Source organism: Ictidomys tridecemlineatus, chromosome X (assembly GCF_052094955.1).
Source record: "Ictidomys tridecemlineatus isolate mIctTri1 chromosome X, mIctTri1.hap1, whole genome shotgun sequence".
Taxonomy (NCBI): Eukaryota; Metazoa; Chordata; class Mammalia; order Rodentia; family Sciuridae; genus Ictidomys; species Ictidomys tridecemlineatus.
This window is the reverse complement of record NC_135493.1, coordinates 62,380,332-62,396,129: the sequence shown is the minus strand read 5'-3', so window position 1 is coordinate 62,396,129 and position 15,798 is coordinate 62,380,332. Positions and strand designations below refer to the sequence as shown.

The window sequence follows — 15,798 nt, the reverse complement described above, 5'->3', positions numbered from 1 at the left end:
CTTTGTCAATTTAAAAAAGTGAAATAATTTTTTTAAATAGCAAAAATAAGACAATGTTTATAATGATTAACAAAATTCTAACACTCTAGGATTCCATTTTCTTGGCAAGTAATGGTTTCTAGAATGTCTGCTAAAGTTTGTTCTGTTCGGTAATTTTCATGTCTAGCCCTAAGCAACTAACAGGTCACCCTCTACTAGAGAGAATTATTAGGGATACTATATAGATATGGGTAAGGAGATAAACAGAATAGAATAATTTCAAAGTGAAAAAAAATCCACATTAAGAGATACCTTAGCCCGATGTGGTGGCATATGACAGTTATGCCAGTGGCTTGGCTTAGGAGGCTAAGGCAGGATCTCAAGGCCAGCCTCAGCAACTTACTGAAGCCCTAAGCAACTTAGTGAAATCCTAAGCAACTGAGTAATACTGTGTCTCAAAATTTAAAAAATAAAGATATAAAAAAGAGCTAGGACGTGGCTCAGTGGTTAAGCACCCTTATGTTCAATCTCCAGTACCAAAAAAAGGGGGAAAAAAGATAAGAAATTCTGGCACCTTTATTTTTCCTCATATTTAAAGGTAAATAAGAAAAATCACCTTAATGTGTTAAGAATTAATGAATACAGAGAAAATGTACAACAGAAATTATTTTCTTTCGAAAAGCAGAGCACTAATCTCTATCAGAAATAATTCCAAAAATAGTATTAATACCATATACCTATGTTAAGTAAGTGTAAATTTTAAAGTTCCATATTATTCATTAATTTTTTTTCAGGAGAAACATATATACATGACAAAAAGATAAAATAAATTTTATAACACTACAAAGGCAATTCAATGGAGAACAGAGTTTTTTTTCAATAAATGGTTTGAAAACAAGTAGACACATGGACACTCACACAAAAATAAATGGACCTCAACCTATACTGTCCACCATATACAAAGGTTACCTGGAAATAGACTAGAGTCCTAAAAACTAAGGCATGAAACTAAAAATAATTCTGGGAGTAAAGATGAATGAAAATTTTAGTGAACATGTATTTAGGGAAATATTTCTTAGCTATAATACCAGAGGCAAGATTCACATAAAAATAAAACTGATAAACTGGACATTGTTAAAATTAAAAACCTCTACTCTTTGTTAAGAGAATGAAATGTAAGCCATAGAATGGGAGAAAAATGTAAATTAATACTTGATAGACTTATTTCAGAACTCTCAAAACTCAATAAGAAATCAAAGCCCAATTTAAAAAATTACAAAAATATGAAAAGACAACTCACCAAATAAAATTTGTGTATGCCAAATAAGTGTATGGAAAAATGCATAGCAACATTTGCTATTAGGGAAATTCATTACAAAATCATAACTAGCAGACTAGACCACTTGGAAGACAGTTTCAGGCAATGGAAACAAAATATAAATTCTTGAAAATAAAGGTAACAACAGAGAAAAGATGTTAAGAGACAATAAACAGAACTTCCAAGAAATATTGGATAACATGAAAAGACAAGCTTAAGATTTATTAGGATAGATGAAGGCTCAAAGATACAACCCAAAGTAATGAAAACTATTTCAATGAAATAATATCTGAAAATTTAATGAAAAACCAAATATAGGAGGCACACAGGACCCCAAAAATATAAAATAACAACAGACCCACACCAAGGCACATTATTATGAAAATGGCTAAAGATATAGAATATGGACAGAATTTTAAAGGCAGCCAGAGAAAAACAACAGGTCACATTTAGAGGGAATCCATTTCTGGATCTCAGCTGATTTCTCAACTCAGACCCTCAAAGCTAGGAGGTCTTAGAATAATATATACTAATCTCTGAAAGAAAATGGATGCCAACCAAGAATACTATACTCAGCAAAATTAAGCTTCAGAATTAAAGAGGAAATAAAAACCTTACATGATAAAAGTTAAATGAATTCACAAGAAAGCCTGCACTACTAAACACACTCAATAGACTCAATAAAATAGTTCATCAAGCAGAATAAAAAACAAAATGGAAAACCAGCAGGGGGGAAAACTACACTAGAAGTATAGTAAATCAAAGGAGAAACTAATATAAAAGACACAGGCTGGAAGACAAAACACAACATTATGCTCTCTCCCAGAGACTTACTTAATAGGCAAAGAAAACCACAGACTGAAGGTGAAAGGATGGGAAAAAATATCATTCACATGGATTTGTAAACAAGCAGAAGGTTCTATCCTGATATCTGATAAAGTAAACTTCAAGCCAAAGTTATTCAGAAGAGACAAAGAATGTCATTTCTTACTACTGAAGATAATTATCCAACAACAAAAAATAATAATAGTAAATATTTATGCCTCAAATAATGAAATAACATACATCAAACAAAATCTTTTAAATTTCAAGAATCAAATGAACCATAACAAAATAATACTGGGCAATTTTAACATACAACTGGATAGAACTTCCAAGCAAAAACTAAATAAACTAAAGTAAAAAATGCAATTATTAATTTAGACTTAACAGACATATATCAAATATTTCATCCATCAAAGTTTGAATACAGCCGGGCATGGTGGCACACACCTGTAATCTCAGCATCTTGGGAGGCTGAGGCAGGACGATTGCTTTCAAAACCAGCCTCAGCAAACTAAGGCACTAAGCAACTCAGTAAGACCTGTCTCCAAATAAAATACAAAATAGGGCTGGGGATATGACTCAGAGGTTGAGTACCCTGAGTTCAATCCCCAATAACAACAACAACAACAAAGTCTGAATACAACCTCTTTCTTAGCAGCACATGGATCATTTTTTAAAATAGAATATACCTCAGGCCACAAAGCAACTCTTAACAAATACAAAAAAAAAAGAGATAATACCTTGCATTCTATCACATCAGAATGGAATAAAATTAGAAAGCAATGACAATATTAAAAAACAGAAGCAGCTCAAACATCTGGAGAGTAAATAACACTACTGAATGGTGAATGGATATCAGGAATAAAATTTTTAAAAAACAGGTAAATGAAAATAGCAACATAACATCAAAATTTTGGGGACACTAAGAAGGCAGTTCTAAAAGGAAAGTTCATAGCATTGAGCTCATTCATTGAAAGGATGAAAGACATCAAATAAATTATCTAATACTGCATCTAAAAGCCCTAGAAAAGGAAATAATCCACACCCAATTCAGTTGAACACAGGAAATAATTAAAATCAGAGCAGAAATGAGTGAAATTGAAACAAAAATTTTAAAAAATCAATGGGAAAAAATTGGTTCTTTGAAAAAAAATAAAATTAATAAAAACTTAGTGAAGCCAACCAAAAGAATGAGGGAAAATCTCAAGTTATTAAAATTCAGGATGAAAAAAGAAATAACACCAGAGACACTGTTGAAATACTGAGGATGATCAGAAACTATTTTGAAAATTTATACCCAATAAATTAGAAAACCTTAAACACACAAACTTCTATAGACATATGACCTATGCAAATGAAATCAGGAGGACATAGACAATATAAACAAATCAGTTTCAAGCAATGGAACTTAAGATGCTATGAAAAGCTTACCAACAAAGAAAATCCCAGGACCAGATGAATTCTCAGCACAATTCTATCAGACCTTCAAAGAACAACTTACACCAATATTCCTGACATTATTCCATGAAATAGAAAAGGAGAAAATGCTTCCAAACTCATTCTATGAAGCTAGTATCACCCTGACACCAAAATCAGACAAAGACACATCCAGGAAAAAAAGTTTCAGACAAATATCCCTGATGAACATAGATGTAGTAAAATACTGGCAAATTGCATACAAAAAGACATTAAAAATATAGTGCAACATGATCAAGTTGGTTTCAACTCAAGGATGCAAGGTTGGCTCAATATATGGAAATCAATAAATGTATTTCACCATGTAAATAGATTTAAAGACAAGAATCACATGATTATCTCAAAAGATGCAGGAAAAACATCTGACAAAATACAGTATCCAATCATATTTAAATGATAGAGAAATAAGGAAAAATGGGAACACACCTCAAAATTGTAAAGGCAATATAAATTAAACCCAAGGCCTAAATCATTCTAAGTGGAGAAAAACTGATATCATTCCCTCTCAAATCTGGAAAAAGAAAAAGATGTCCTCTTTCATCACTTTTATTCAAAATCATCCTTGAAACTCTAGCCAGAGTAATTAGAAGAAATAAATTAAAGGGATTTGAATAGGAAAAAAAGAGCTCAAAGTATCTCTGTGAGCTAATGAAGACTGTATATTTAGTAGACTTAACTCTACCAAAAACCTTGTAGAACTCATAAATAATTTCAGCAAAGTGGTAGGATATAAAATTAACATTCATTAATCAACTATGTTCTTTGGGCTGGGGTTATAGCTTAGTGGTAGAACACTCGCCCAGCACATGTGAGGCACTGGGTTCAATCCTCAGCACCATTATAAAAATAAATAAAGGTATTGTATCCATCAACAATTAAAAATATTGAAAATAAAAATTTGTTTTCCTATACACCATTGAAGAATCTGCTGAAAGAGAAATTAGGTAAATTATCCCATTCACAATTGTCTTTAAAAAAAAAATTAAGAATCATTCTAACATAACAGTTGAAACCCTTTATAACACAAATTACAGAACCCAAAACAAAGAAACAGGCAAATCTTAGAAGAAGAAAAGATCTCCATGTTCTTGGATAGCCAGAATTAATATTGTCAAAATGGCCATACCAAGAAGAGCAATATACAGATTCAATGCAATTCCCCACCAAAATTTCAATGACAATCTTCATAGAAGTAGAAAAATCAGTTATGATATCCAATTGTAAAAATTAAGAGGCCCAAAATAGAGAAAAAAATCCTTAGTGAGAAATGTGAAGCAGAGGGTATCACAACACCTCATCTTAAATGAGACTGCAGAGCTATAACAACAAAAACAGAATGGTATTGATACCAAAACAGAAGACCGAAGACCACTGGACCAAACTAGAAGACCAGAGACAAACACACATAAATACAGCTATCTCATACCAGACAAAGACGCCAAAAATATACATTGGGAAAAAGATAGCCTCTTCAACAAATGTGATAGAAACTGGAAATTCATATGTAGTAGAATGAAATTTAACACCTCTCTCTTACCCTGCACAAAATTCAACTCAAACTGAATCACAGAAGTGGTACTAAACCTGAAACCCTGCACCAACTAAAAGAAAATAGATGCCAAACACTCCAACATGTCATCTTAGGAACTAACTTCCTCAACAAGACTCCTAAATTGTAAAAAGTAAAATTAAAAATATGGGATGGTATCAAACTAAAAAAGCTTCTTCACAGCAAAAGAAACCATTGAGTTTGAAGAGAGAACCTTCAGAATGGGAGAAAATCTTTGCCACCTGCACCTCAGATAAGGCATTAATTTTCTGGATGTACAAAGAACTCAAAAAGCTTAACACCAAAAAAAACCAAATACCCTAATCAATAAATGGGCAAATGAACTAAACAAACATTCTCAAAAGAAGAATTATGAACAATCAACAAATATGTAAAAAGTGTTAAACATATCTAGCAATTAAAGTGATGCAAATTAAAACTACAGTGAGATTCCATCTCTCTCTAGTCAGAATGGGAAATATCAAGAATACAAGTAACAGTAAATATTGGCAAGGATGTGGGGAAAAGGCTACAAACATACATTATTGGTAGGACTGCAGATTAGTACAACCACTATGGAGAGCATTATAGAGATTCCTCAAAAACTAGGGATAGAACCATAATTTGGCTTAGTTATTCTACTCCCTTACACATATCCAAACGATTTTAAAATCAGCATACTACAGTGACACAGCCACATGAATGTTTGCAGCAGCATAATTCACAATAACTAAGCTATGCCACCAACCTAGGTTCCTTTCAACAGTTGAACTGATAAAGAAAATGTGGTTTATATACACAATGAAATATTACTCAGGCATAAAGAGAATGACTTAATGACATTCATGGATAAATGGATGAATCGGAGACTATCATGCAATTGAAATAAGTCAATTCCCCCCACCAAAAAAAGGTAGAGTATTCTGATATGTGGATACAAACACATAACAATGTTGGAAGGGGGAGAACAGAAGTTGAGTGGATTATACAAAGGAGAATAATGTCAAAGGAGGAGGAATAAGATTAAGACAGTGGAGTGAATCTGACATAACTTTTGTATATACATATATGAATACACTGCCATTTATCTCAACATCATCTACATCCACAAGACTGCCATCCTAATTAGAATAAGGTAATTTTAAAAAGAAGAATTCAGAGAAAATAGAACTCTTACACAGCATCTCCAGTAATAAGTATTTACCCAAGACAAATGCAAAGTTATTTCAAACAAAGATCTACAAATTCATATAATGACTTCATTGATTATTGCCCCAAACTGTTAATAACCCAAATGTCCTTCATATGATTAATGGATATACCAACTATATTAAATATATGCAACAGAATAATGCAGAGCAGTAATAAAAGACCTGACACAAAATCATGGACAAGGACCATACGAAATAAATAAAACTAACATTGTGTACAGATCTTTCATTACTAAATGATCCTTTTTTAACATCCATATTTGCTTTTCTTAAAAAAAGTCTTATAAGTATTCATTTACTGTTATACAAATTCCCTATATATGATAAACATAGTAAATATTTAATTATTGTGCCAGAAAGTCTAGAGCTAAACATCTCCATTTGTAAAATGAAGTATAAAATCAAAATCATCTCTATTCCAGTATATAACTAATCAATATGTGGTTTTCTGGATACACCCATGTAAGTTTAAAATGAAATTATTTCAGACAGTATTCATTTATGATTGCAGCTGCCCCAGGTCAACAATCATGAATATAAAGGACTTTTATTATATCAGACCAAATAACTTTTTCTTTTTCCTTCATTCTTGAACTTTGGCTATTCTCATTTAGTACAATTTCTTCTTTATATACCCCACCTCTCCCTCCTAATGCTGCATTTAAGAAAAATAAAAGTTGTTTAAAATTTGATATTTGGTCCACGTTTCCACTCATGAATTTTTTCTCCTTTGTTTTCTGAAGTTTTATCTACTCTCATCCTGAGTAATTTAATACACCCATAATAACTCTCTTATCCATCATACTTTTTTAGAATTTGTAATCCATTTTTACTTACTTATATCTTCATAGCTAGTTTCAACTGTGTAATTGACACTAGCAAAATACTAATGTAAGATTTCCCCCAGAATCCTCAGTAAATATATATTTTTTTAATTTTCTCATTTTGAGACAGAAAATTTCCCCCTTAAATAATCTTTGGATTTATAAAATGATCTTAACCAATTAATTTCATTTTTCTCAAAAATTAATTGAGCATATTTATGTAGGTTCACTTTTAAGTTCTCTATTGTGTTCCTTGATCTGTATGTATACTTTGACAAATACCACATTGTCTCAATGTAGTTTCATGGTAAACTTAACATCCAGTAGAATGATCCCTGCATTTTACTTTTCTATTTTAACAATATGTTAGAGCTTCTAGGTCCTTTTCTAACTTTAAATTAAGTTTTTCCTTGTCCCACAAAAACAAACAAAAGATAATACAGGATTGCTGGGATATTAATGACTTTTATTTAAACTAAGTAGACACATGTTTATTGAATCAGCATATCTGACATGGTTTCCAACAACTTATCTATGTCTTCTCCTTGTCTTCAATGTTATCCTTATGGGGAAGACTGCAATGCAAAAAAGGAAAAGGCATGGACTTAAAACAATCTAGTTTCAATTTCCAGATAGTCCTTTCACTGATTTGCCTCTTTCTCATATGTGTAAAAGGTCCATTTGTCTTAGTGAACAGTTATGAAGAGTGAAAACGCTGAATTAGATAATCTATATGAAGTATCTAATAGTGTCTGTTCCATACTACATGCTCAATAAATGCCATGTCTTTCTCAAGTTTAGATATATTTAAGAGGGAATGAATTTCAGTGTATTTGGGGATATAAAAATTATAGTAGGATTGCTATATTTACTCTTAAAGTTTGTCCCTAACCATTTTATACAAGAAGCAGATAAGTTCTAAAATAATGATAATTACACATGGCCTTTGGGATTTTTGTTTAGAGAGTTAATGTAATATTTATTATTTAAAATGTTAACTAGCCCCTTACTTAGCTAATAATGAGGTACACAGTTTATTTAACCTGCTAACTTGGGGGCTGAACCAGATCAAAATTATTAGGACACTAGTATTTTATTTTTACTCTTACAGAAAAGCAAATTCTTCTAACTAAAAGCATGAGCATACAAGACAGCTCAAAAACCTCTTTTGGCCCCAGTCATATCTTAAAACAACAACATAATAAAACATACAAATTTACTTTCCTAATTGCTAGCTGAGAAACTGATGTTTTTTTTCTTTTTGCTCAATAATGAGAGCTACATGATTTCTCTTTTGGCTTTGGCCTACAGTTGTGGTTTCTTTACTCTGGCTATACATCAAAATTATGGGGAATTGTGGGGAATGATGTTCAAGGACCCCTCCATATCAGTTAATTTGAGCATTTTTGAATTAAGCAATGGCATGAGTAATTTTTTGAACTCCCAGGTTAATTTAACATACATCCAGAGTTGAGAAATACTAACCCAATACTTGCCCAAGGAAATTCAAAGCCAAATTTATAACAACTATATTTAAACATTTAGTAAACCCCCTAGAACCTAGTTACTTACGTTCTATTTCATACTGCACATCCATTTTCCACCCTTTGCATACATTTATCACTTTATCTTATCCCTTACACCCTAAATATCAAGCATTTGTTATCTGATTTTGTTTCCTATACCAAACACTTAATGAAATGAAGCAAGACATTAAGTAATACATACATTCACTCTCTATATCTCATATATAGCAGCACCAACTACTTCAAATGTATGAATACAGGTTAAAATCTATCAGTAAAATCAGTCACAAAGAATGCCTTCAGGATAATTCAGACAATCTCTCTATCATCTACAAAAGCCAGATGACATTTGGCTCTAAATCTCCTTCCTGTCCAACTCTTTTCCCATCTAAAAACAAAAAAAAAAAGAGAATAAAGTTCACCAAGAAAAGAAAAATTATTAGCAAGAACAGTATATAATCCTTAGGAATAACATAAATGAGTAAACATTATATGACAAATTCTTACAAAGTACTGAAAGGCTTACCTCTACATTCCATATGCTTACCAACTCTGGAGAACTGCTGCTAAATAGGGTAATATCACCAACCAAGGAAACAATTATAAGAAAATTTTTAAAATGCTGATTTCCTTCTTGAAATTACAGATGAAAAAGACTATGAGAAGGGTAATTTTGAAATAATATGGTCTAAGAAAGCAACTGTACCACAGATGGAAGTAATGATTAGCTCTCTTGATGAAATATACAAGATAGTATAATACAGAGGCCCTGCCCTAGAGGAAGTGACCTGAATATTTCCAGACAAGACTACCTTAAAGAAAGACAGACTTGGACGAATTTGATGGCTTTTAGTAAACCTAGTAAAATCGTACAAGAAATATAGATGTCCCTGTTCTCTTTTTCACATTCCAGAAAGAAGAACTAGTCACTTCTATACCCATGTACTCTAAACAACACTCTATACCCATGGCTGATTAGAAGGAAAAAAAACATGAAAATTTTCTAGCTAGTAATAAGTACATTCTCCTTTAATAGAAAAGATTTTAAGCATGCCAAGCATGACCAGAAATCTTTATTGAATGATCTGCTATTGCACAAGACAATATTAAAGAGGAGGGAAGTTTACATTGGTTTTTTATCTTACTATGCTACAAAGATCTATTTATCATTTTATTAATCTAGTGGCTAGTACAAACATAATGACAGACACATATTAAATATACGTTAAATTAAATTAATTCCTATCACCACACTTCGAATCTGTTATATATTATTCCCTCTTATTCCCCAACATATAATCAGTTACTAAATTGTAGTTAGTCTACCTCTGCCAAGTCTTTCCTCTTGTTCATAGTTCTACCCTTCCATTCTAGTTCAAAAATTTCACTACTATTTCCATTAATACAATAACCTCATAGCTGGTATTCCCCACCTTTAGTATCTCCCCTACTACAATTCATCCTCCACACTATCATTAGTTATTTTTCAATGCACAAATTTGATAATGTCACTCATGTCCTCAAAAACCTTCAATAGCTCCCAATTATAAGACATAACTGAACACTTAACTGGCTTTAAAAGTTCCATAAATCTGGGTGTCGTCTTTACATTTCTTATCTCATTTTGCACCATATCACCACTTCTACGCCACAAATTTGTATTCTCACAATATCACATATATGAACAATATTACACATATTTCCTTCTTCCAAGAACACCTCTCTGCTTTTGCTTATATTGTTTCCCATTTACCTGAAATATGTTCCTTCAATCTCTGTCAAAATATTACTACTCCATAATGCCCTCAAATTCCATTTCCTTCACAAGGCTTTAACAGATTCATTCTAAACCACTCCCATTATTCTAACTCAATTATTGATGGTTTTGTGTCTTTATGATAATAATTTATACACAATCCTGCCTAGCTCACCTGAATTTAAACCTGTAGGAGCAGGGTGGGATTTTGTGATATAATGATATATCGTAATGTAATGGCATTTCACATTATAACTCTGTACTGCATTGCCTATATTCAATAAATACAATGAATTAAATGATTCCTACTATAACAAGAGTTCCAAATAGAAATTAAAAAAAAGAATCAATGAAACACTTTATTGCTCAGTTATAATAATGAAATTGTTTATCCATATTCCTCAAAGTTTTCCTAAATATAACCTCATATTTTATTCCTGAATCACCCTATTTGTGATTACAAATGTGCAGAATAGGAGCTCCAATATATTTAGATGAAGTGGTCATATTTATGAAGAAGGTCTTTTAAAAAAAACTCTCCATTAGTGAGGGATCCTGGGGATATCTAAATCCCAAGGATTTTAATATAAGTGAAAAAAATTCATAGTTTAGTGGGGAAAGACAAGGACCTATTGTTAATGGAGACCTACCATGTGCAAAACACCTTGCTAAGTGTATAAAAACTTACACTGCATTCCCTTTACTTAAAACTTTTGAAGATATTTTTCTCCCATTTACAGATAAAGAAACTGAAGTTCAGAGAGCTATACACTGGATCCCACAGCTAGTATGGGAGTAAGCTTGGAACAGATTTATCTGCCTCCAAAGAACATGTTCTCTGCTCTATTACTACCAGGTCACATAAAATTAAACTTTCAGTTTTTTTTTTCCCCAATCTGGAAAAGAGTTGCTATCCTAGTTAAATTTTTAAAGTTTGTAACTTTAATCTCAAATTGTATTATCAGTGACATAATATTACTATTAAAACTAACTTCCTTAAACAAAAGCAGTATTGTTAAAGAAATAATATAAAAGCAGGAGTTTAATATTATATGATATGCAATTTTAAAACCCTACAATCAACTACTCTTTAAAGAAACAGGCACTCCCTCACCAAAAAATTTTTTAAAAATAAGTACATAAACTCTAATGCTCATGAAACTAATTTGTATAAAGTTCACATTACTCAAATAGTCTGTACTTCATAAACAGCCCACTAATGACATATACTCACCCCATCTCAAGTAATACAGTGATCCTGACAGAATCCAGGCAAAAGCTAAAACTAGCTTCCTGAGTCAGGGGGATAACCTTTGAAGTTCCTATTCCCAGTAGACCTAATTGAGATAGTACCTTAGCTCTGAAAACCAGAGTTCTCACTTAATCTATGTCCCCTCTTCCAAGAACTCTCTTCTCAGAAACCATGAAGCCCATATTTCACTTTCTCAAACCCATTGCCATCTTTCACTGGAACCAAAGTACTTCTTATTTAAAACCTTGACACATTTTACCAAAGGATAAATTTTCAAACAGTGGTTAGGCTTTTCATCATTATGCCTGCTTCTTCTATTATGCCCTGATCTAAAAATGTAACTATTCATAATAAGTTTTTCTTGTGCAAAAACATTTTAAGAGTCTCAAACAGCAAATATACAAACTTCTGAATGGCAAGTCAATGGTTAACAATTGCCCATACAAGTAAGATAGGTAAAAGATAACACTGAAAGAGATACCAAAATATATTGTAGTGTCTATAATATTTGATCTTACCAGGATTCAACACACACAGAGAAAGTGACAGAAATTATTTCCTTTGACATTAAATTTAACCTATTCTTACCTACATTTTCTTTCAGAATTCTACCACATTTAAAATATGCATATTATATAATAAAAGCACCTTAGTCCTAAAAACTAATAGTTATAGGTTGTAAAGTTCATACTTGAAGCAAGCATTTCTAAAGCCAACATCAACATGAAATTAAATATATATTCTAGGAAGTAAAATTATTTCCTTCTTATCAACAGAATATCATTAAAAGCAAAAAGTCTTCTAAGTACTAAGTGTATCTGTTCAAATGTAGCATTAAATTTTCACCTATTTTAATTAAGTCACCAACAAGGCTAAATTTAACCAATCTTAATTGTTTTAGACAAAGAAGGCAGAAATACTACCTTCACCACATTACCTTCACCTTTCGTTTTACTTCATAGGGATTAACAATTTCCACTTGAGTATTTTTCCAAATTGCTGAGGTAGAGAGACCCATTGTTAAATCTCTACAATACCTAAAACATACTGCAAACAATAAAAAAAACCATATGTGGTAATTACAATTTAAAACATACTACATTCAAAATTAGCTAAAATAATAAATAGTACACATGCAAATGGCTCCCCACCTCCCATTCCATCCTTATATTATAGCATTTAACTTGTTATCAACAAAATGTCTGTGACTATATCAATAGATTACACACATGAAATAAAACAAATAGTTTTATGTACTCTTGAAGAGTCTAGAAATTAGGCCCCTCTTTGTTTAGTATATACTAGTCATAAGAGATGAAGAATGTTAAACCATATGTTGGTACAGCCTAGTTCACTAGTAAAATATTTCCTAAAAAATATAAAGGGTTCAACTTCAGGGTACTTCTGATTTTATTTCCACCATATTTCTTGTTGCATGTTATTCTAATATGTAATCTAACTCGTTTAGTTGCAAAAAAAAAATTAAGGAAAGCAAAACAGAAGAAGATAACCATAAGAAAATCATACAACTGTCCAAAGTGTTTTTTTAAAGATGGAGCAAGTACTTGAAGACAAAGTTGCACCCTTGAGATGTACAGGAGTGCAAGTTTTACCTTAAAATAGCCTACTAGTAATCAATTCGGCATTTGTCAACTATTTTTAGGAGGTGTATAGTGACTTCTTCCAGAGTAATATGCTGTTGATTATTTACCAGAAAAGGATCTGATGTTCTGTTGTGATAGACATGTTTTTTTTATATTTAAATGTTGCCCGCTTTTTATAACAACAAAGTACTTGTGCACATCTAATTTCTCACGGCACTGCTGACCAAAGCCCAAACAGAACAGTTTCAGAAGAGAAGCGGGAAGAGAGGCGAACCAAAATTTTGGTTGAACCTCCTTAAGTCTTACTAAAGATTCATCTTATAAAGGCTGGCTAGGGTTCACTTTAAGTCTTCCTTTACAGACCAACGGGGCGGGGACTGAGAATGGGGAAAAGCAAAGGAGAGAAGGAAAAGGGCAGCAAAATAAGGGGACGTGAGAAGAGGCAGCAGAACTTCACGTGAATGTAGATAAACCCTGCCAACTGATCATCTCTACTTGAGGTGAAAAAATAATAACAAGCCACACACACACAAAAAAACCAAACAAAAAAAAAAAAAAAACGAGAAAGCTAAGTTATGAAGAAACTCTCGTCCCTCTGCAGAAATGTCCCCAGGGTAACTTTGTCACCTTGGTGTTTTTGTTGTACTGGGTTCTAAAGCTCCCAGGGTTTAAAAGCGAGTCGTAAGCAGTCCGCAGAGGTCCCCTGAAGTCTTCCCAGCAAGCAAACCCAGCTCATAAGAGAAAGAGGGACGCGCCAAGTCAGGCACTGCACCCCCGGCGTCCCCCAGTCTTACTTCGGGTTGGAAAGTGGAGAAACTTAGTCACAACAACTCCAGTATAGCCAGTGAGACAGGCGTTTCCGAGGCCCAGCTGGGGCTGCACTCTACACAGGAGCCCGCCGCCTCATCCCCACCCGCTCCCCAGGGAAGGCACAACTGGGACAACGCGTGCTCCACCGCCCTGCAGCCTCAAAGGGGCTTGCCTGGGAGCCCCGCTCTCTTCCCCCACGCCCTTTCTCTCTTGGCCCCCAACTAGGGTCCTGTAGCAACTAGGGTAGTTGGCTCCAGGCTATCTTGGCCACCACACTAACCTCGCCACTGTTCGTGCCGCCGCCGCCGCCGCCACCGAACACCTCCATGTCTTGGTCCCAGGGCTCTTCCTGAGGAGGGATTGGTAGCATCGCGCTTTCAGGAGCACTCGAACAGGAGCTGCGGACCGCCAGCGCGGCAGTGCATCCTGTCTATTGAACTGGCCCGCTGCTGCCACCGCCGTCTCCGCTGTGACCCCCAGCCCCGCCTTCAGCGACCGCTGCCCTCGCAGCGGGGTCCCTCAGAGGCTGGGACCCGGGGGTCTCCGCCGCACACTGCTGCTCCCATAGAGAAGACAACTCTGTGCTGCCTCTCCAAGAGCTGCCGCTTGGCTCTTGCGCACCACTGCCGCCGGCGCGACGGCCGCTTGACGGTGACCACCCCCCCCCCCAAAACCCCCAGCTAACCCCCTTCCTCAGGCCCCCTCCCCGCTCCGGGCTCTGTCAATATGGCGGCAGCGGCGGCGTTACCTGTGCGGCGCCTGGAACCCCCCACGGCGGCAGCACGGCGGCGTCACCCGAACGTCAATGGAGATTCCCCAGACTGGGGTGAGGGGGGTGGGAAAGAGGGGCGGGGTGAATGCGGGGGACCGCGTGGTGGGGGTGGGAAAGAGGGGAGGGGGGCGTGCTAGGCGAGGGAGGCGGGTGAAGAGTAGTAAAAGCCACTGCTAGCGCCTCGGTAAACCTGCCCACTTCACGGAGCATGCGCGGCGCTCTTTACACATGCTCAGCAGGCCCTCTTAGAACTACAGAGCAGCCTTGCTGGCGGGAGGATTCCCAAAAAAGAATGTGGGTACTGGGGGACCCTCCGGAGCGCTTGATTAGTCAGTGCTAGAGGAGGATTCCAGGAGTACCTACTTGCGGGGTTCACGAAAAACAGGTGTCCTATATGCAGAACCACGCCCATTTCAGTACTTAGTGACAAATACTAGGGCGGGGATTTTACTCCAGTAGACGCTAGCCTTCCAGAAGGTAGAAGCAGGAGAGAATGGATTTAAAAGAAATTAGAATACCTGTGATCCTTACCCACACCTCCTTGTCCCTCTTCAAGATCCTCTGGATACATGCCTTCACGTTACTGATAACAGAATGTTTCCAGTGTGTGTGTGTGTGTGTGAGTGCGCGCGCGCGCACACACACACACACACACACACACTATTTATTGAACTCTCCTTGTGGCGATGAAGACAGGGTGTATGATGCTAACCCTCCCTCGACCCGCTCTGAGAATACTGGATCTTTAGTGATAGTAATTGTAATTCTTCTATCTTCTCCAAAACAAGCTTTACTGCTTTGCTCCTGTGAGCCTCACACTGAAGTCCTCAGTAGTGATATTACGGAGATAAATAAAGTATGGTCTTTTACATAGGTAATGGATGATCAAAACCACT

General features: G+C 35.1%; 1 protein-coding gene across 10 annotated transcripts in view; it reads right to left on the bottom strand.

The window, feature by feature from the left end:
* Rps6ka6 (ribosomal protein S6 kinase A6) overlaps positions 1 to 15,798 on the bottom strand; it is a 146,462-nt gene that overhangs the window by 81,987 nt on the left and 48,677 nt on the right. The window contains exons 1-3 of one of the 10 annotated variants that reach the window (XM_078034590.1): positions 14,879 to 14,924; positions 14,411 to 14,479; positions 12,654 to 12,763 (exon numbers count right to left, since the gene is read on the bottom strand). The exons of 2 other annotated variants lie outside the window; for them this stretch is intronic. In XM_078034590.1, coding sequence (XP_077890716.1) covers positions 12,654 to 12,734 — 81 coding nt within the window. In that variant the 5' untranslated portion in view covers positions 12,735 to 12,763; positions 14,411 to 14,479; positions 14,879 to 14,924. Of the gene's footprint in view, positions 1 to 12,653; positions 12,764 to 14,410; positions 14,781 to 14,878; positions 15,089 to 15,433; positions 15,456 to 15,798 lie in introns of those variants that run through there. 7 more of the 10 variants (XM_005328833.5, XM_040282649.2, XM_040282659.2 and 4 more) reach the window with 7 other exon arrangements.